General features: G+C 38.0%; 1 protein-coding gene and 1 non-coding gene across 3 annotated transcripts; one reads left to right on the top strand and one right to left on the bottom strand.

Moving 5' to 3' along the window:
• Positions 1 to 5846: 5846 nt before the first annotated feature.
• Positions 5847 to 5953, bottom strand: LOC126789690 (small nucleolar RNA R71). The gene has a single exon (XR_007671603.1). It is a non-coding gene; the product is annotated as a small nucleolar RNA R71 (small nucleolar RNA).
• A 6395-nt stretch (positions 5954 to 12348) lies between these two features.
• LOC126787818 (5-methyltetrahydropteroyltriglutamate--homocysteine methyltransferase) lies at positions 12349 to 18255 on the top strand. 2 transcript variants are annotated; one of them, XM_050513726.1, is made up of 13 exons: positions 12404 to 12552; positions 12772 to 12899; positions 12983 to 13131; positions 13218 to 13305; positions 13902 to 14029; positions 14110 to 14501; positions 14589 to 14752; positions 16209 to 16289; positions 16384 to 16550; positions 16648 to 16753; positions 16872 to 17122; positions 17197 to 17398; positions 17637 to 18255. In XM_050513726.1, the coding sequence occupies exons 2-13, from the start codon at positions 12858 to 12860 to the stop codon at positions 17997 to 17999; spliced, it is 2133 nt and encodes a 710-aa protein (XP_050369683.1). In that variant the 5' UTR covers positions 12404 to 12552; positions 12772 to 12857; the 3' UTR covers positions 18000 to 18255. The 2 variants fall into 2 exon arrangements, with proteins under 2 accessions (XP_050369682.1, XP_050369683.1); XM_050513725.1 differs by having other exon boundaries at positions 12349 to 12552; positions 12772 to 13131; positions 17637 to 18254.
• The last annotated feature ends 1950 nt before the right edge of the window (positions 18256 to 20205 follow it).

Below are 20205 nucleotides of genomic sequence, written 5' to 3'. Positions count from 1 at the left end.
TCCTTTTTTTTCTTTTTTTCTTTCACTTATTTTTGTCATTGGTGGGTGCAATCTCCTTTAATCAATTCCTTCTTTTCAATCGTGCTCTCTCTCTCTCTCTCTCTCTTTTCCCCTTAAAATATGTTGCATGGTTTCCTTGTTTTAAGGGTAGCGCAGCTGATCTTCTCTTCCTTTTTTCTCTCTTTTATTTTGCATGACACTCTCATTCTTTCTCTCTTGCATTATCTCTTCATTCAAATCTGAAAAATGAGAAAATAAAAGAATAAATACAAGATAATACATTAAGATAAACTTGTTCTAATCTAGACAATTGTTGTCTTAAAAAGACACATATGTAATAGATAAGCTCATTTAGATTAGGAAAGTTTCCATTTTCACAATAGGGAACTTGCTCGATCAAGTAAGTTACTAGATTAGGAAAGTTCAATTAGGAAAGTTATGGAATAAGAGTTTTAGTTCAAGTAGGTCTTTCCAAATCGGTACATTTCCTAGTCCAAAGGGACTCTTAATGCAAATAGGATTCTCAACTTACCACAAATGTTACAAAAACGTCGAATAATGAAGATTCCTAATTCAACTAGGTTTCCTAGTTTCACAAGGAATCCTACTATAAATAGAACTCTCGACAATTTTTGCGTTTTAAGCCTGTTTTTTGCACCATAATGCAACCAATGTTTTAACTCGACTAAATGACTCAATAATATAACAATAAGAGCTAAGCAAAGTACAAATGGAAGTAAAAATATGTTAAGAACGTGGCACAGAGGGCTCCTATCAATCGGCAAGCTTCTCACGATGTTACTCACAATCTTCACCACAAGTCCACTGCCGCATGCGTGTCACATCCCGGGACCAGCTCCGTCGTAACACGATATTGTCCGCTTTGGGCACTGCCCTCATGGTTTTGTTTCTGGGACCTCATAAGTAACTTCCCAATGGGTCACCCATCTTGGGATTGCACTAGCCCGAGCAAGCTTAACTTTAGAGTTCCCATCCCCTACGAAGCCATTGAGCCCCACAAAGGCCTCGTGTTAGATGGAGCTGGGAATGTACATATAAGGCACATCATTCCCTCTGCCGGCCGATGTGGGATATTACAATCCACCCCCTTGGGAGTCCGACGTCCTCGTCGGCATACTCGCACCACACGGTAGAGTGGCTCTGATATCAAATTGTCACATCCTGGGACCAGCTTCGTCGTAACACGATATTGTCCACTTTGGGCACTGTCCTCACGGTTTTGTTTCTAGGAACTCACAATCAACCTCCTAGTGGGTCACTAATCTTGGGATTGCTCTAGCAAGAGCAAGCTTAACCTAGGAGTTCTCATCTCTTCCGAAGCCATTGAGCCCCCAAAAGGCCTCGTGTTAGATGGAGGTGGGCATGTACATATAAGACACATCACCCCATCTCTGTTGGCCGATGTGGGATATTACAATGCATCTCCTCGAAAAGGTCGTTAAAGCCAATGTCGCCGTAAGATAAAGAAACGATGGGAAACAATGACTCGGTGTTGGAGAAAGAAGAGAGGGTCGTGGTAGCTTGTCTCGAATTGGTGTAGAGAGAGAGAAAGAGAGAGAGAGAGAGAGAGAGAGAGAGAGAGAGAGAGAAGATCTGGAAAAAGAGAAACATATGAGAGGGGTGAGAGAAATGTGAGAGAGATGAGGTTAGTTATGTAATTTGTAATGCAAAAATTGAAATTGGCAATAAGAATTGGTTTGGTCAAGTTTTTAATAGTTTACATTCATTTGGTCAATTCCTCTTTAAAAAATCATTTTATAACATCGTAAGAAGTTAAATGTAAATAGTAAACGTAATTTAGATAAAACCGTAAAACATAAAGATAAATAGTAAAATAGTAACCTTCACATGTTCAGTAAAAGAGTAACTCGGTAATAGTAAAACCCAAAATTTTCACTTTATCTCTTCAATTTCGTTTCCGGCAACACACACCCATCTCCGATCAACCAAATCAACAAGCAACACTACTACTACTTCAAAATGATCGAACAAATACCAAAGTACAACACATAGTTCAAAAGCAAATCAAATTGCTACCTTGACAAATCACAACAGTAGCATCAATGGTTTCTCTATATGTCCAAGCAGCTACAACTCCTGCTCCTCCGAATATATGTTGTTTCCTTAGCAATTCTGCATATCTCGTTTTAAACTCCACAAGCATCTGGGCTCGAAAGAGGGAGAGAGAGATAGAGAGAGAGAGAGAGAGAGAGAGAGAGAGAGAGAGAGAGCAACGACGGTGGAATCAAAGGAAAAGAAAAGTTTGAACTCAGGCTCTAATAGATGAAATTGGAAAGAGAATCGAACTAAAACTAAAAGAAGAGATCTGGGCTTACCAGTAAGTTCATTGGAGCCTCGCGTAGAAGAGAATCGCCGACAGTGAGGCATGGTGGCGACACGGTGGTGTTGATGCAGAAAAAGGGAAACTTAGATTAGGTCTCAATCGATTAAATTGAATGGAGAAACAAGTTGGGGCATTTCTCAAGTCTTAGAGTTAATAGCCCAAATCTGTAGTAGGATTGATCCAACGCCTACGACTAAGCGATGAAAGATTGATGATTCTAAAAAAAGTTGCGTAAAAATATTTAAGTAAGACATTTTTAAAACAGAGAAACATACTTGGTAAAGTTAGAAAAATGAATTTGAGCGTCGAGAACGCTCATGGCAACGCATAGTTTAATATCAACATATTAAATTACGTTTTTTGATAAATGTCTATTAGTTAGTTTTAATGTGTCAGTTAAATAAAATTAAATATTTCAGGTATTACATAGTAATAAAGTTACACATGAGAATGCCACTGCAAACCCGTTAACTAAAGTAAAAATAGGATTGTAACTATAGGAATGCCACCACATACACCCAGTGTTCTAAATATCGGGATACATCGAGGATATTGATAGGAGCACAAAGTGTGACGCTCTTAATGTATATATGCCATATTCTTATGCTTTGTTACTTCTTATTTAGTTGTTTTAGGTTCATAATTGTCATTTCTATGTTCTAAGTAGAGCTATGCCGAATTTAAATAATTTGATGATGAAATTGTGCTAAGTGTTAGAACTCCTTATTGAGCTAGGATTCCTTACTCGACTATGATTCTACTTTCCTATTTTCATTCTTTCCTATTCCTTAATCGACGATTTCTTTTCAGGAAAGACAAATCATATTTGGAAAGGAAGAAGAGATGCCGAGATGCATTCCTAGTGAGACAAGGAAATCATATCTGAGTTGAAGAAGGAGAAGAAGAGGCCGGCCTAGCTACCCCTAGTTGGACCAAGGATGATGCCGTGCAGCCCTTAAGTGATCTCCATATTGGACTTGGTTTCCTACATCAAGTTGGATATGGAGTACATAAATCAAATCCATAACAAAGAGGATTTCAGCTTCCCAATTGGATTCTACTTCCTTATGGGACGGCAAGAAGGCTTCCTAGACTCCTATATATAGAGGCTCGGCCTCCCCATATTTTCATCATCAGCCTTACACACAAACACAAGCCATAGCTCTGCCGAATCAATCCTTCACCCTTCCAAGAAATCCTAAAACCGATTTCATCATTCCCCACCAATCAATAGCCTTCAAGCATGCTTGTGAAGAAGGTTTCATCCATAGAAGTCTCGGCTACACTTGTGGATTGCTTGATTTATAAAGTGTAACCATGATTCACTCTTGTTTAAATTCGGTTTTGGTTTTGTTCTTGTTCTTGGATGAAGCTTGTGATTTCTGTAGTGTAATCTTGTTTCAATTTTGTCTATGAAATAGTTACTTGATTCAATTTATATAAAGGATTCGAAAGTATATTTTTGTTTTATGAAGTTTCTGTTTTGGTTTCTGCCGAGTTGTATGTATGATCAATTTCGATTTCTAAGTGTTATGACTATGCTTGTAGCATGATATTTAGGTTGTTGGATTAAAGACTTATTCTATGAACATGTTTATTCCTTTATATGTGATTTTCGAATTGCATGGTTATTGGTTAAGTAAGTGACATACTTGATGAATTCAATGTGCATGGCTTTGGAATTACATGATGAAGATGAACATGTTAGATTTCGATTATGGCTGCTTGGTATTGATCGAATGTGTTAAGTGTCTATGTGTTTAGGTTACTGCTTAGAACCCTAAATGCATGATCCATCCTTGGTTGTTCATTTTATAGTCTCGGCATGATTCTAAAAGAAGTCATGAAGCTTGTTCGATTCTCTTATGTGAATTGTTTTGGTGATTGTTTATGTGTTGGTTGGTTGATCACATGTATATATTAGTGTAGGTTTTATTTACTGTTTTTATGATTCAATCCGAAACTTATATCTCAAACCATTTATATCTTTATGAATTCGTGTTAATTGATGTGATCCTAAGCCCTGGCTTGATCCCCGGTTTGTGAACGATACCCTCTTGCTTTATACTACTAATAATATGTTCAGGGTTAAATATTGATGTCGAGTAATCGAGCAATCATCAAATGGCGCCGTTGCCGGGGATCCATAAGAGATGGATCCCTAACTTTTAATGCGAATTCATTGTGTATATTGTACATTTGTATATTCTTATCTTGTTTCGTTGTACATATAGTAATGTATCTTAGGTTGTTGTTTTGGTGCTTGAGTGAATGATTGTTGTAGGTTGTAAATCGAACGGAATAGGTAAAATCATTTTTATGTTAATATTAGCCTTAACCCTTCATGCTAGCTCTCGAGTTTGCATGAGGTCGAGGGTGGCTTGTATTAACACTTGGAGATTTGTCTAACACACGAGGTTAAGTCAAGCTGAGTAAGGGGCACGCTCTCTTATTACTCTAGTGCATGGGACCAAAATTGGATCTCAGAGAACTAATGACTGACATACATCTCGGTGATGGAGTCGATAGGGAGTTCACTCTCCGTAGTTCAACAAATGAGTCCTATCATGTTCACTATCTCTGATTGAGCTACAAGGCCTTCTGAAACAAAGATTTGATCTTGTGTCTAGGCATCCATACTTAGGCCGCACGTCCACCTTGGTTTACAACTTAGAATCAATCGATCGTTCAATCATTGAAATGGCAAAAAGAACTTGTGAATTGTATGAACTTTTGTAAACGTAAAGAACTAACTCTTTGTAAACTTGACATAGTTGCCGTGCCCTTCCCCATAAGTGTGCGTTTGTATGACTAAGGGAAGGCATGGATTATATGTGTTCATTGTGTATTCTTCAATACTAACTCTTTAACTTTCGTACAACAGGTACTATGCATGTCCGAATTTTCTAAGAAAACACAAGAGCTCAAGGATCGAATTCAAGCACTTAGAGATTTAAACAACTCTTTCATAAGTGGACCTTTAAATTTCGAAACATCTCCAAGCAATTCAATCTTAAACTCTTCACCTAGATCAGAAGAAGAGGAGGAGCTTTCCTTCCCCTTCATCTTCAATTCAGACTTAGACACAATTGCGGACCGTGACATAATTCATGTTGGTGCTCCAATGGCACTCAAGAATGCATTCATTCCCACCACCCCTGAATCACCGTCATGCATTGCTTTCACGCCACCTAATGAAGCTAACTTCTCCATTCGGGTTCAATTGCCTGGGCAGCTGCCTAAGTATTCTGGTTCTTCAATGAAAGACCCTAATGTTTGCCTTAGGGAGTTCTTGGACATTTGCAAGCTCCAATCGATTCATCATCTTTCTCAAGAAGGCTTGAGGTTGCTTTTGTTTCCATTTACCCTTAAGGATGATGCTAAACGTTGGTTGTATTCTTTGCCTGCAGGAATCATCACTACATGGGACGAAATGATTAGGAGGTTCTTGAAGCAATTCTTCCCTGCTCAACTCACGAAAAGACTTAGGAGGGAGATTCAGAACTTCACTCAAAAGGATGGTGATTCACTCTATGAGGCTTGGGAGGAATTTCAGGAACTACAAAGGAAGTGCCCTCACCATGGTATTTCGTTGGATGACTTGGTGCAATTCTTCTATGAAGGACTCGACACCACCAATAAGAGCATGGTGGACTCGGCATGTGGCTGCACATTCATGAACAAGACCGGTCAAGAAGCTTACACCTTGATTGATGACTTGGCTGACAACAATCGCCAATTTAGTTCTAAGGAGAAGAGAGGAAGCAAGAGCCGTGGGGTGTATGATGTGGATGCAAGGAATCAGATGGCTACTTTAGAAAGGAAGCTTGACGTTCTAATCAAGGCATTCAATGGTTCGAGCATCAACAATCAAGCATGTGGTATTTGTTCTTTCAAAGATCACACGACTAACAATTGTCCAAATGGTGCAATGACTGAAGAAGAGTTGAACTTTATAGGGCAACAAAGGCCTAGGTACAATCCATATCAAACACATACAAGCCTGGACTTAGAGATCATCCAAATTTTCGTTGGAGCAACAATGCTCAACCATCCAATGCTCAAGGTCAAGGACCTCGTCCTTCAGGTTTGTTTGTGAGGCCTCAGGTACCTCAAGGTTCTAAGGACATAATGTGTTTAGAAGCAGGTCACCAAGCTCATTCTAAGGACATAACCGAGCTTAAGAAGTAGATGAGACAAGTGATCGATTTCATGGGCAAGATCCATGAAGGAGGGAAGTTGTCGAGCCAAACCGAGCCTAATCCTAACGTGAAGGCCATGATGACAAGAAGTGGGAGGATCTTGGATGCTCCATTGCAGCAACACAAGAAGGCCGTGCCTTCTAAAGGAAAGGAGGCCGAGAGTTTCAATGTCAAAGACTTAGAGAAGGACCCTGCCTCCTCTAAGGCAAATGATGCCGTGCCTCTACCACAAGGAGATCATGCCGTGCATGACAAAGGTAAGGATCCTAACTCTAGTGGTTTGGTTTCAACTAATGATCTTCCTCGTGTTCCCTTCCCTAGTAGATTTGCAAAGCAAAAGAAGGATGGCTCTGATCAAGCCATGCTCGACATTTTCAAGAAGGTGGAAGTGAACATGCCTCTTATTGAATGCATACAACAGAATCCTAGGTATGCTAAGTTTTTGAAAGAATTATGCACCAACAAGAGGATGACTCGAGAGAAGGAGGTTGTCACAATGAGTGAGACGGTTTCTGCCGTGCTCCAAAGGAAGCTACCACCAAAGCTTAAGGATCCAGGGAGTTTTTCTATCCCTTGTACAATCAGACATTTGAAAAGATAATGCTAGACTTAGGTGCATCTATCAATGTAATGCCGTATTATATCTATGAGGACCTAGGTCTAGGTGATTTGAAACGTGACAATGTTGTGATTCGATTGGCTGATTGTTAAAACAAAGTCCCGTTGGGCTATGTTGAAGATGTTCTTGTGCAGGTTTCGAGCTTGATCTTTCCTGTCGACTTCTATGTCATAGACATGGAACCAATGGAGGCAGATGACAAGGAGGTCCCTATCTTGTTGGGCCGCCCCTTCATGAGGACTGCACGAACAAAAATAGATGTGTTTAGTGGATCACTCACCTTTGAGTTCGATGGTGAAGTGATTAGCTTCAACAGTTTTGAAGCTATGAGGTATCCTCTTTCGGAGTTAAGTGATTGTTTTTCAGTTGACATTCTTGGTTCCCTTGCAGATAACTATCTAGATACCTTGACAAACGACGAGTTGGCACTCACTATTGCCCAAGGGGCCGGATTTACAAGTGATGGATCTAACATTTCGGAGTTAGAAGCTAACAATGCCGTGCCATCCTTCATTCATGAAAACGTGACCTCTCTTGAGGTTGCACGTGAGGTAAGCTTTGTCTCTTCTAGTCCAATTCTCTTAACTACTAACAAGAATCTTCCTTCTGTGGTGCAAGCTCCGAAGCTTGATCTTAAGGTTCTTCCGGACCACTTGAAGTATGCATTTTTAGGAGAAGAAGATACATTGCCCGTGATCATTTCATCTGCACTTAATGAGGAGCAAGAAGAGAGATTGATTGAAGTGTTGAAGAGACACAAAACGGCAATAGGTTGGACCTTAGCCGACATCAAGGGGATCAGCCCTACCATGTGTGTGCATCGAATATTGCTAGAAGATGGTGCCAAACCAACCAAGGAAGGTCAGAGACACCTTCACCCACCAATGATGCAAGTTGTAAAGGATGAAATCACTAAGTTGCACGATTGTGGCGTGATCTACCCCATCTCGGATAGTAGGTGGATCTCTCCCATTCAAGTTGTGCCAAAGAAGTCAGGCATCACGGTGGTGAAGAACAAAGATAATGAGTTGGTGCCTCAAATGACAGTGACCGGTCATAGAGTATGTATCGACTATAGGAAGCTCAATGCAACAACAAGGAAGGATCACATGTCATTGCCATTCATTGATCAAATGCTTGAGAGGCTAGCTGGTCATTCTTTCTATTGTTTCCTTGATGGATATAGTGGATACAATCAAATAAGGGTTGCGGAAGAAGATCAAGAGAAGACTACGTTCACATGCCCTTTTGGTACGTTTGCTTATCGTCGCATGCCTTTTGGTTTATGCAACGCCCCAGGTACGTTTCAATGTTGTATGTATCACATTTTCTCTGAGTATATTGGTTCTAAAATTGAGGTTTTCATGGATGATTTTTCTGTCTATGGTGAAGATTTCGAAACTTGTTTAGAAAATGTTGAACTTGTGCTCAAACGTTGTGAAGAAACTAACTTGGTTTTGAATTGGGAAAAATGTCATTTTATGGTCACGCAAGGCATTGTCTTAGGCCATATTGTTTCATCTAGAGGAATTGAGGTTGATAAGTCTAAAATAGATCTTGTGCGTCACTTACCCCTCCCCACAAGTGTGAGGGATGTTCGATCGTTTCTTGGACATGCAAGTTTCTATCGTAGGATGTTTCTTCCTTATCCTGGTCTGTATGGTTTTCTTGTTGAAAGTCTATGAACTTTGCGGTCTTTTATGGATCTCTCTGTTTCGAAATCCTCTTGTACTCTTCATTTAGTACTCTAAGGTTATATTAACTTAGAATTAATTCAATTTTTCTTCTAATATTTCTCTTTAGAAACTAATGATGCTAAGGTACATAATTTCAAAGATAGATAATTTATTTTTGTAAGTATTAGACCACGATTTGAATACGTTAGTTCACATTTTTGTGTATACTCGATACTTTGTAATCGAGTTTAAGACTAATACTAATAATATTATTTTTATGCATTATATTAGTATTAGATAGTGCAAATATATTGAAAACCTTATGAAATGAATATACTAAATTCCTTTATTTTTCAGAATAATACATATAAATGTGTTTGTTATATCTACATATATATATATATATAATTCTTATGCCAATATGTTTTGATCTTACCTGATTTATTTTTATGTTTTACCCCATCACATTATTTTTTTTATTTGCCAACAACCATACTAACTAGTTAGGTCATCACTCAATTTTAAATTATTGAGAATGGTAGGTGAGAATTGAACTTTTGTGTTCTTTCTTGGCCTATTTATAGTCGTGAGCTTCCTCAAGCTTTCTTCACACTTCAAAATCAGAAATCATGCAAGTCTAAAGTTCCCTTAGTTGATAGAAAACTCAACCATCCAATGTTTCTCAAGCTAAAATTCTAGCCTTCACTCTTTCTCTCTTAAACAAGTTTCTTCTTTACTAAAGTAATCCAACTTTGGATCCACATCGAAACCTTCATTTCACCCCTGAAACTTCAAGGTAAGTACATCTTACATCCTTATAATCTTTTGCCTCTTTAGATTTATCAAAGTGCATAGCTAAGGATAAAATGAAAAATACCATGTTTTGGTAAAAGATATATTTTCGTATTTTATACCATCTGAGTTTGTCCAATATAACAATAGCATTAAATTCCTCATAAAATATTCTTCAATTTAGGATTTTGAATCACTCAAAAATGTTTAAAAATTGAGAAGTTATGGCTAATCAAAGTTAAAGTTAATAAACTCACTAAAAATCTTTTTTAGCACTCACAACTTTAAAAACTCATATCTCACTCATTTTTTAACCATTTTCCACAAATTTTATATAAAATTAAAGTATAAGACCTCTACTTTTAATCTGGGAAGATTGAGAAGAAATAATAAAAAATTTGTTACAAGTAGAATATGTATACATCTAAGATGATAACTTGATGATCGGTTTATGCACTGCTACTGTGTTTGAACTTTTTGGACTCAATGATTTTGAACTAGACTGTATGATTTATCATATTGGATTCTTTACGAAAATTGTTGAACATAGACTCTTCACTTGTCTAATTTGGACGTTTATTGATGAGTTATCGATATGGAAAGTTGATGGACTTTGACACTATTATTTGAATGACAATTGCTACTTTTGACAAAGACTTTCCTTATTATGGGAGAAATGACTACTAATCATTTGACTACTAACTAATATTATCTAATTACTTTTAATTTAAAGTACATTTATTTTATTTGTACATTTATTTTCAAGTTTATTAACTTGTTTATTTCATGCATACATTGAGTTATTGATAAGTATTTATATCTTGGTGTAAGATTATTATTTTTTAGTATTTAAATATTGTCTTAATTACTAAATTTTGTGATATTCTATTGACGTTATTGAGTTGGAGGTGTGAAGCCGGATGATTAGTACTACCCCGTACTTAAGTGAATTACTGGTAAAATTGTTTTGTGCTTTGTGAGTTAGCTTTGGGTCTTAGTTCCTACAAATAGTGCACTATTATACTCATAGGAGAATTGACCTTGAGTATACATACTTTGGTGTTGGCATCGGTAAACTAAGGTTTATCCGTGTTTTGGGTAAACGTGAACCCTAACATGCGACTTTATGATTAATTACCAATTTTCTTGAAAATTCACACAATTGATTGAATATATATTGATGTTGATATGTATATCTATATGCATAAGTAAGAATTCGTGTGACCAAATACACTTAGTTCCTGGTACATTTTACTTGGTTGTTCATATTTGAATTTCTCATTAACCAAATTATTATAAGAATATATTATGTACTTACTGGGTCTGAGTTACTCATGATGTCACACAATCTTATTTTCAGGTAATGAGTAGATGCTTGGGGAATGGGATGAATCTACTAAATAAAATGATGGTTTTTCTTCAAATATTTTTCAAGATAATAAATGTGAGACTCATGTATCTTCGCTAAATTTCAGTATTTCTAAATCCGCTGTATTGTAAAATAACTATGATTTTGCTTCCTAATAAAAGTATTATTCAAATATATATATATATTTCTATCAGTTTTATTGAGGAAAATTTATTGGTTTTAAGGTCACACCTCTAATTCGGAAACCATATTTCCATGCAATAGTGGTCTCGGATTTGAGGGCGTGACACTATCGTTGAACCGTCGTTGCACAGAAGTCACCACCGCTCCATCACCCAGCCCCTTATGCCGCCGCCGCACTTGGTCTTTGCCCACCATCAGATAGTGGTCGCCAGCATAGAACCGAAAACCTTTACCCTCTACCATCGAGCCCTTAAGGCTTGTGTGCTCAAATCTTGGAGAACAAGATCTACCAAAGATCAGACACACACGGTCCCTTCTCAAAGAGCCATTCATGATTTCACTTCCCCCGCGAATAGGGACAAGAAACACCGCCACCGTCGCAAGGTTGAACCACCTCTGCCACCACACACTCATATCTCGTGCAATCACCGTCACAACGTTAGGTCGATTGGCAAACCCACTCCACCCTGATCTCTGATCACAAGGCCGGAGGACAAGTTCCACACCCCATCCGACTGCACAAGCCGGCATCAATGCCGCCTCACAGTCAGATGAGAGACACCAACGACTGGGAGAAACTTTTATCCAAAACCTAGCGCATGGGGGCGCGTTCCCTCGGCGTTATTGATTTTTAGGTACTAATCCTCTAAATCCCAAGGTTTTTGTACTCTTCATTTATGAATGAAGATTTCATTAATAAAAAAAATTATGATTTTGCACTTATAAAAAGTCTTATAAAAAAAATAAAAATAATAACAATATTCTATTAATAAAGCCAGAGCCTAGAAGGATGATTGAATAGTTAAATTTTTTAACTTTCTAAAAGCGTGCTATTTATTAAACTACTAAATCTATTTAATTATGGCTCGAAGGATATGATTATAATTTACAAAATATAAATGTGAATAAAAAAGATAATTCTGGCATAAAAGAAATGAGAAAAATAAAGAGAATCAATCTAAATAGATAATAACTTCAACATTTAATACTCCCATACATTTTTGTTTTTCATACCCATATCGTGTGTTTGGGAATAGGTAATAATAATCCAAATCTTTTTTATCCTTTTATATTTTGATTATTTTTTGATGCGAAGAGGATGAGTATTGACAAGAGACCGGCTTTGGACAGCTGAAGGTTTCGAAAGCAAAGTGGTATAGGTCGGCAGTGAATCGAATCCATTCGAAGCAAAAGTGATTGAAACTGAAGGTGAGCGAGGCTCTGTAATCACTATAACTCCAGATGAACCAAGTTTTATCTCTCACTTTCCGCCCTTATTGTGGCTCTCTCTGTCGCACCCCCACTTTCCGTCGCTTCAATCTCCACTTCCGATGTCACACTACCAGGTACTATGCCTCTCTCTCTCTCTCTCTCTCTCTCTCTCTCTCTCTCTCTCTCTCTTCTGTGTTCTCAGTTAGTCACTTGGCATCATGCATGCATGTGTAGCTCGACTCTTATTGCTTGGATGAGCTTGCATTTGATCAATAACTGAATGGGTTTACATAAATTCTGTTATTGATATCCTCTGATTTCATCAATGGCATATGAACGTGGTGGTGGAACAGAGCAATGGCATCCCAGTCACACATTGTTGGTTATCCCCGCATAGGACCCAAGAGGGAGCTCAAGTTTGCTTTGGAGTCATTCTGGGATGGAAAGACTAGCGCTGAGGAATTACAGGCAGTGGCTGCAGGTATTAGGTCATCCATTTGGAAGCAGCTGGCCGATGCCGGTATTAAGTATATTCCAAGTAACACCTTCTCATACTATGATCAGATGCTTGACACCACCGCCATGGTTGGGGCTGTACCCCCTAGATATGGTTGGAAACAAGATGAGGTCGGATTCGAGACTTACTTTTCCATGGCCAGGGGAAATGCCAATGTTCCTGCTATGGAAATGACCAAATGGTTTGACACCAACTAGTAAGTGAAAGTTTCTGATGGTTTTCGTTTCAGTTTTACAATTTTTTTTTTGTAACGGGTAACTAATGACATGCCCTATTGTGCAGCCATTACATTGTACCTGAACTAGGGCCTAACATGAGGTTCTGTTATGCGTCTCACAAGGCAGTGGATGAATTCAAGGAGGCCAAAGCTGTAAGCTTTCCTTGATTTTAGTTCTTGTTCTCTTTTAGTCCAAGAACCCTTTTTAATGTTTCTGACAAATCAAAGTTGTTCACCAAGTCCGGAATTCTCCCACAGCAATCTTCCTTCCTCTTTTGTATTAGTGAATTGCTATTTAATTAAACAATTGCAGAAGGTAGATATGGTGGACAACAGATATGTGAAATCTCAGATTTCAGTCCCAATGGCTGAGTGGTCGCTTATCAGCTTGATAACATGAAAAGACTGTTGGATGTAGTAGTTTCAGAAAATTAAGTTTGTATGAAAATTAACATGTCATAAATCTCATGATAGGGGGCATTACTTAAGAGTTGATTCACACTTGACTTTGTAATCTGAGAATGGTATCTCAATTTAAGCATTCTAATTGCTTATGCCACGGATATTTGTGGGTACATATACCTTATGATTGAAAATAGATAAAACGTTTTGAATTCATTTCAACAATAAGCTAATACAGAATTGGACCAATCTTTTGCTTGTAAATGAGTTCCTTCGTATTTTTAAATTGCATAGCCTGTGTTTGTGTAAATTCTTGATGTAGCATTTCATTATTTTATATCTTGCAGCTTGGAGTGGATACTGTTCCTGTCCTTATAGGACCTGTATCGTACTTGTTGCTATCAAAACCAGCAAGAGGAATTGAACAATCTTTTTCCCCCCTCTCCCTAATGGATTATATTCTTCCAGTTTACAAGTAAAGACTTTTAATTGTTTGAAACGTTTATTTTTCTGTATTCTGTGCTTTTTGTTTCTATACTAATTACGAGTATGCAGGGAGGTGGTTGCTGAACTAAAGGAAGCTGGTGCACAGTGGGTCCAGTTGGATGAGCCCACCCTTGTGTGGGATCTGGATGCCGACCAATTGCAAGCATTTACTCATGCCTACTCAGAGCTAGAGTCATCTTTATCTGGCTTGAATGTTCTGATTGAGACATACTTTGCTGATGTTACATCTGACACCTACATGACACTTACCTCTTTGAAGGGTATTACTGGTTATGGGTTTGACCTGGTTCGTGGATCAAAGACCCTTGAATTAATCAAGGCTGGATTCCCTCCTGGAAAACAACTTTTTGCTGGAATGGTTGATGGAAGGAATATATGGGCCAATGATCTTGCATCTTCCCTTGGTACCTTGCAGGACCTTGAGGAAATTGTTGGAGAAGGTGTTAATAATTATGTTAGAATGTGAAGGATGTATCAACTTACTGTAAGTATTGCTACGGCTATCTAATTTTTTTTTTCACGTGTAGATAATATCGTGGTTTCTACTTCCTGCTCTCTTCTCCACACTGCTGTTGATCTAGTGAACGAGACTAAATTAGACAAAGAGATTAAATCATGGCTTGCATTTGCAGCCCAAAAAGTTGATGAAGTCAATGCCTTGGCTAATGCGTTATGTGGACAAAAAGATGAGGTTGTTATTTCTCAATCTCTTATCATTAGTCTTTGTTATTTAAGGCATCTGCTTTGTATTGTTGTTAATATGGCTTTGTGCTTTCAGCTCGTCACCTTGTTCTAATCATGTACTGTCTGTTTTGTTTTAAAATGGCACACTTCTTTCTAATGCAGTATTTAAAAGGGTTTCTAATGCAGCTTAAGATATCTGAACATTTGTTTTAACAATTTAACATTGGATGCTATATCGTGCAGTTATGCATTAAAAAAAACCTGGAAGCACTGAGCTTTCAGAGTGCCAAACAAAGGAAATGACAATATTGTGTATGATCTTTTTGAACAGAGAAGATATAATTTCATTGCATGTCATATTTGTCCAGACATAGTAAGATAGAATGAACGGATTGATTTGGTCATCTTCATTTCCACTTGCATGAGAACTAAAGCCACTGTATGTTAGTATAATGATAATCATTCTCCCCTGTTGTCTTACAATTGATATGCTAAATTTGTATCCTCCCCATTTTGTTTTGTTTTATTTTTCATTTTATTTTCTTTTGGAGTGTGTGGGTGGGGGTGGGGGTGGGGGTGGGGATCAAACAGTTTGTGGGCAACCAATTTAGAAGTAGAGTGCTCTCTCTTATTCATCCTGAAGACTTTAATCATGGTTGAAATTGTGATTTTGGTGGAGAAACATATTTTAAGGTGCTGAGATGAAAAACGAAGACGACCACAGTTTTTGGGTTGGAAAAAGGCGAAAGTTATTGAGGAAAAAAAGCAGGCATGTTTTCAGAGAAGGTTTGGCATGGACAAGACGAATTAAGGTTTTCGGGGATGGGATTAATCGGGGTTTTCTCATTGGGAATCACTTACTGATCATAGGGAGATTCAGTCTCCGATGTTATGATTAATTTTGAATTTGTAATATTATTAAATGCTGAAGTCTCAAACTCCTGTGCGGTATGCCTGTATTTCTTGCTTCTGTGGTCTTGTTTTCAGTTTTCTTGATGTATATTTATGAATTTCTTCTCCAATTATAGCTGCTCCTTTGCATAGCAAGTCAGCTTTTGTATTTTTGTCTTTCTACTGGTACTAATGTAAAAAAAGGAGTTTCTTGGTGTTCATACCAGTATTAGTTTCAGATGTACATGAATTCTTATGCCAAACACTGTGCAACCTTCACTTCTCATCTGTTGTCGTTTACTTTGATCCAAAACCTTAAAAGAACTTCCTTGGTTTTTTTTTAATTAAAACTATTGTTCATGTAGCAGCAGGTGAGTAATTCGAAATAAAGTTGACCCCAATGAATTTATTTGATCTCCTATTGATTGAAGTTTCCTTTTGCCTTTTGGGATCTGATATTAGATGCTTTCTTTAGGTTCGAAACTTTAGGTTAATTCTTCAGAGCCTTAATGCTTCAAAGATATTTTCTTGTGTGTTGTATTTACAGGTGCTCATTACATATTTATTTGCAGGCACTTTTCTCTGCCAACGCTACAGCTCAAGCTTCAAGAAAAACCTCCTCAATGGTGACAAATGTGGCTGTCCAGAAGGCTGTAAGTGTCAATGTCTTTATGCTTGCATGTTCTATACTGAGATGGCTCACTGTTTAGGTGCTTATAGGGGTTATTGTTCATGTTTCTTGCATAGGCTGCTGCTCTGGATGGCTCTGTGCAGCGTCGGGGCACAGATGTGGGCGGAAGGCTGGATACTCAGCGAAAGAAGCTAAACCTTCCTATTCTTCCAACAACTACAATTGGATCTTTCCCTCAGACGATGGATATTAGAAAAGTGCGCCGGGAATACAAGGATGAGAAGTGAAAATCCTTGTTTTTTCTATTTATTTATTTTAGTTTTCTGGCATTAATTTTCTTCTCTACAGTTTATAATAAATTGCTGTTTGTCTCTTTGTAGAATCTCGCTGAAAGAATATGTAAGTGCAATCAAGGAGGAAATTAACAAAGTTGTCAAGCTCCAGGAAGAATTAGACATTGATGTGTTGGTACATGGAGAACCCGAGGTGAGGTTCACTAGTAGAATACTTATTTTGTTGATGTATTCAAGTAGGCCTTGCTTTTCTTGTCGAAATAGGGTGTCTGATGTTTGATTTATATTATCCCGGTATCTTGCCAACCCAGAGGAATGACATGGTTGAATATTTTGGAGAGCAATTATCTGGTTTTGCCTTCACTTCCAATGGGTGGGTTCAATCATATGGTTCTCGCTATGTCAAGCCACCTATTATATATGGTGATGTGAGCCGACCTAAACCCATGACAGTTTTCTGGTCTTCACTGGCTCAGGGCATGACCAAAAAACCAATGAAGGGAATGCTCACTGGACCGATTACAATTATGAACTGGTCTTTTGTAAGAGACGATCAACCACGGTAAGAATATTAGAAGCATACTAATATTTATTTATTTATTTGTTCTTCATTGATGAGTATTTACCTGTTCGTAGATTTGAGACGTGCTATCAAATTGCTTTGGCCATGAAGGATGAGGTTCAAGATCTTGAAAGAGCTGGTATTACTGTGATCCAAATTGATGAACCTGCTCTAAGAGAGGGTTTGCCGTTAAGGAAGGCTGAGCAGGCTTTTTATCTAGATTGGGCCGTCCGCTCCTTCAGGATAACTAACTGTACTGTTCGAGACACTACACAGGTTACTTCCTCCCTTCTCCACCATTCATTTGTCAATCAAGAGGCTTGATCATTGTGCTTTAAGATTAGTGCTATGTTTCAAGTGCTTGACTAGGCATTTAGTAAACATGTGTACAATAAGGAAAAAACAAATTATAAGAAATAAGTTTTACCAATTACAATATTGCATATATTGGAATGGTTATATGAATAGGCTTTCTAGATGAGAAACTTGAAAGTATTATGCTTGTGTTGGACAGATACACACCCACATGTGCTACTCAAATTTCAATGATATCATTCACTCTATCATTGACATGGATGCCGATGTGATCACAATAGAGAACTCCAAATCAGATGAGAAGCTGCTGTCAGTCCTCCCTGCGGGAGTACAGTTTGGTTCTGGCATTGGCCCTGGTGTTTATGATGTTCACTCACCAAGGATTCCATCTGACAAAGAACTTCGTGACAAGATTAAGAATATTGTTAAGGTCCTTGACAACAACAATGTATGGGTTAACCCAGACTGCGGTCTCAAGACACGCAAGTACTCTGAAGTACGGGCTGCTCTCAGCAATATGGTTGCTGCTGCCAAGTACAATCGGGAGATGTTGGCAAAGTAAATTCTTTGGTCGGAAATTGGTAGTTTTAAGTCTTATGGTAAGTTATATCTTTTGTAGCAGTCACTGCATATGCTCCATTGGCCTTTAGCGGTTGTTGGGTCTCTGTTTTCCCTTTTACAGTGCCGTCTGCTTTACCTTTACGTTCTACATTCTAAGATCAATGAGCTAAGTTTTGAGTTTAAAAAAAAAAAATTAGCTCCTTTTGGCCAATATTTCTTACTGATCTAAATGCAGTGAGCCTGTGACATCATGTGCTAAAATCTCAGTGATGAATATTTTTCAACGTGTAAATGGAAGTGACGGCCACATAGATGTCTTTAGATATCAATCCATGATGAGAACCCTATCTCTAATTTGATACAAGTAATTTTTAAGGGTAATCATATTTCTGATGGCAGACTTTGAAGGGTTAACATGTGCTCAGAAAAATGCATATGATCAGAAATGCAAATAGCAAGCATATGCCTCATGCTTTTAACATCCAGAATGATAATGAGGTGATCGCTAGACCTCATTTTACTAGCTCCATACCCAAGAATATAACCTGAATAGTCCTGGTCATCTCATTCGAAATAGCGTGAAAAAGAAAAGTAACAGTGGAAATATGATCATAAAACACGGGGGAAGCATTTAATGTTGTGGTAATTAGAAAGAGAGAAGTAAAAAACATGTATGATGTACAAGAATAAGGTGCAGGAGCTGTGCCATGAAAAGAAGTGGGGTTTGCCAAGATACACTGCCATAAAAGATGGACCAGATCACAATCCTTGCTTCAGGGCTTGTGTCTCAGTCAATGGCTCTTCTTACATATTGTAGCTATATGCAAGGCAATGGTTCAAAAGTGCTTACAGAGCTTAAAGATCTATAATTTACAGCCTGATAGAGGGTTGTATTACACAAGTGAAGAGGAGGCTATGCTTTACTGAGTAGTTGTGCTACAACAAAACTTGAAAAAAAAAGGAAGATATATATATATATATATATATATCTGTTTAAGACTCTAGCTAACTAGCTGCTCATGCATGTATGGAAAGGTCACCAGGAATGTCCTCAGTCACATTAAAGCTCTTTACTGTATGTATACCAAGGGAGAGTCATGGGCTATTCAGCTAATGATCAGTAACGGCTCCCGCCGCCTTGCATCATCGCCGCAGTGACGCCTTCTTCAACTTGTGCATCCATAGATTGACCCTCTGAAAATTACTGTGATTGGAAAATCGTACCTTGGCTGCTACAGGGTGACCCCTTCAATCCAGGTAACCTTTATTTTGCCGGGTTCCATTTATTTGCGTGAGTTGGTCATTCTTTGATATTGGGTTTGTTGTCATTCTGTCATTGACTCATTGTACAACTATGAGTCTATGGGTTTTTGCTCTTGGTGGATTACAGCTTTTTGTGGAGTTGTGCTGTGTAATTCAATAATGCGTTTGGTGTTTCTAATTGGGGTTTCGTGAATTTGCGTTTTGTTGGGTGGTGGTCTCTGGGTTTTTTACTCTCTCTCTTTTCTTAACGCTGTCTACTCTCCTTCAGTCTCTTTAATTAATTGATGTGGTGTGTTATTCATGTTCATTGATAATGTTCCTTCAAATTGAACTTCGATATATTTTGATGTTGCTCTTTACCACAATTGCTTGGATGACAGCTGAAGGTGAAACTGTGCTGTAAAATCATTCAACTTTGCATTGTGGTCATCTCTTGGGGGGACCTGCTTACTATGATCATAGTCGATGTCAATCATTATTTTATGTCAGTACAGGCTTTAACCTGCTGGACTTCATTGAAAACACTAAGTTGCTAGAACAGCGACAGCGGAAATTATGGCTGAACAGTTCAGTGTTGTTTCCATGTCCTTTAATTTCGTGTTGTATATACACTAATGTATAATGTTTTCCAAGTCCGTTAATATTCTTTTCATAGTTCCATTTAATTGATATTATATATAGGTTTTTGCTGCTGTATTTCATGTTATTGCTCTGTGAGGTAATTGTTTTGCCTTTTGGTTTCCGCAGATTCCAATCATATCGGACTCAGTGATCTCACTCTTTCTGTCTTAGTCCATCCGTGTATCCATTGAAACTGCAGGTTCAATTCTAGACTGAACTCCTTATAGTATTCAAACTCGGTTTCTCTTCCTATGCTCGTGTTTCGCCCTTGTTTGCTTATTCAATATTTTCATTTCTAATCTCTGTTTGGCACCCAATAGCTC

The sequence above is a fragment of the Argentina anserina genome, chromosome 3 (assembly GCF_933775445.1).
Source record: "Argentina anserina chromosome 3, drPotAnse1.1, whole genome shotgun sequence".
NCBI lineage: Eukaryota > Viridiplantae > Streptophyta > Magnoliopsida > Rosales > Rosaceae > Argentina > Argentina anserina.
Note: the sequence above shows the minus strand (reverse complement) of the source record. Positions and strands in the feature narration are given on the sequence as shown.

What these genes read in the sequence shown, in the direction of transcription:
- LOC126787818 (XM_050513725.1), top strand. Translation starts at nt 12,449, where the DNA reads ATGAACCAAGTTTTATCTCTCACTTTCCGCCCTTATTGTGGCTCTCTC. An exon ending in TATGTGGACAAAAAGATGAG is followed by an intron (nt 14,753 to 16,208) that starts GTTGTTATTTCT and finishes ATTTATTTGCAG; the next exon opens with GCACTTTTCTCTGCCAACGC. An exon ending in TGGTACATGGAGAACCCGAG is followed by an intron (nt 16,754 to 16,871) that starts GTGAGGTTCACT and finishes TTGCCAACCCAG; the next exon opens with AGGAATGACATGGTTGAATA.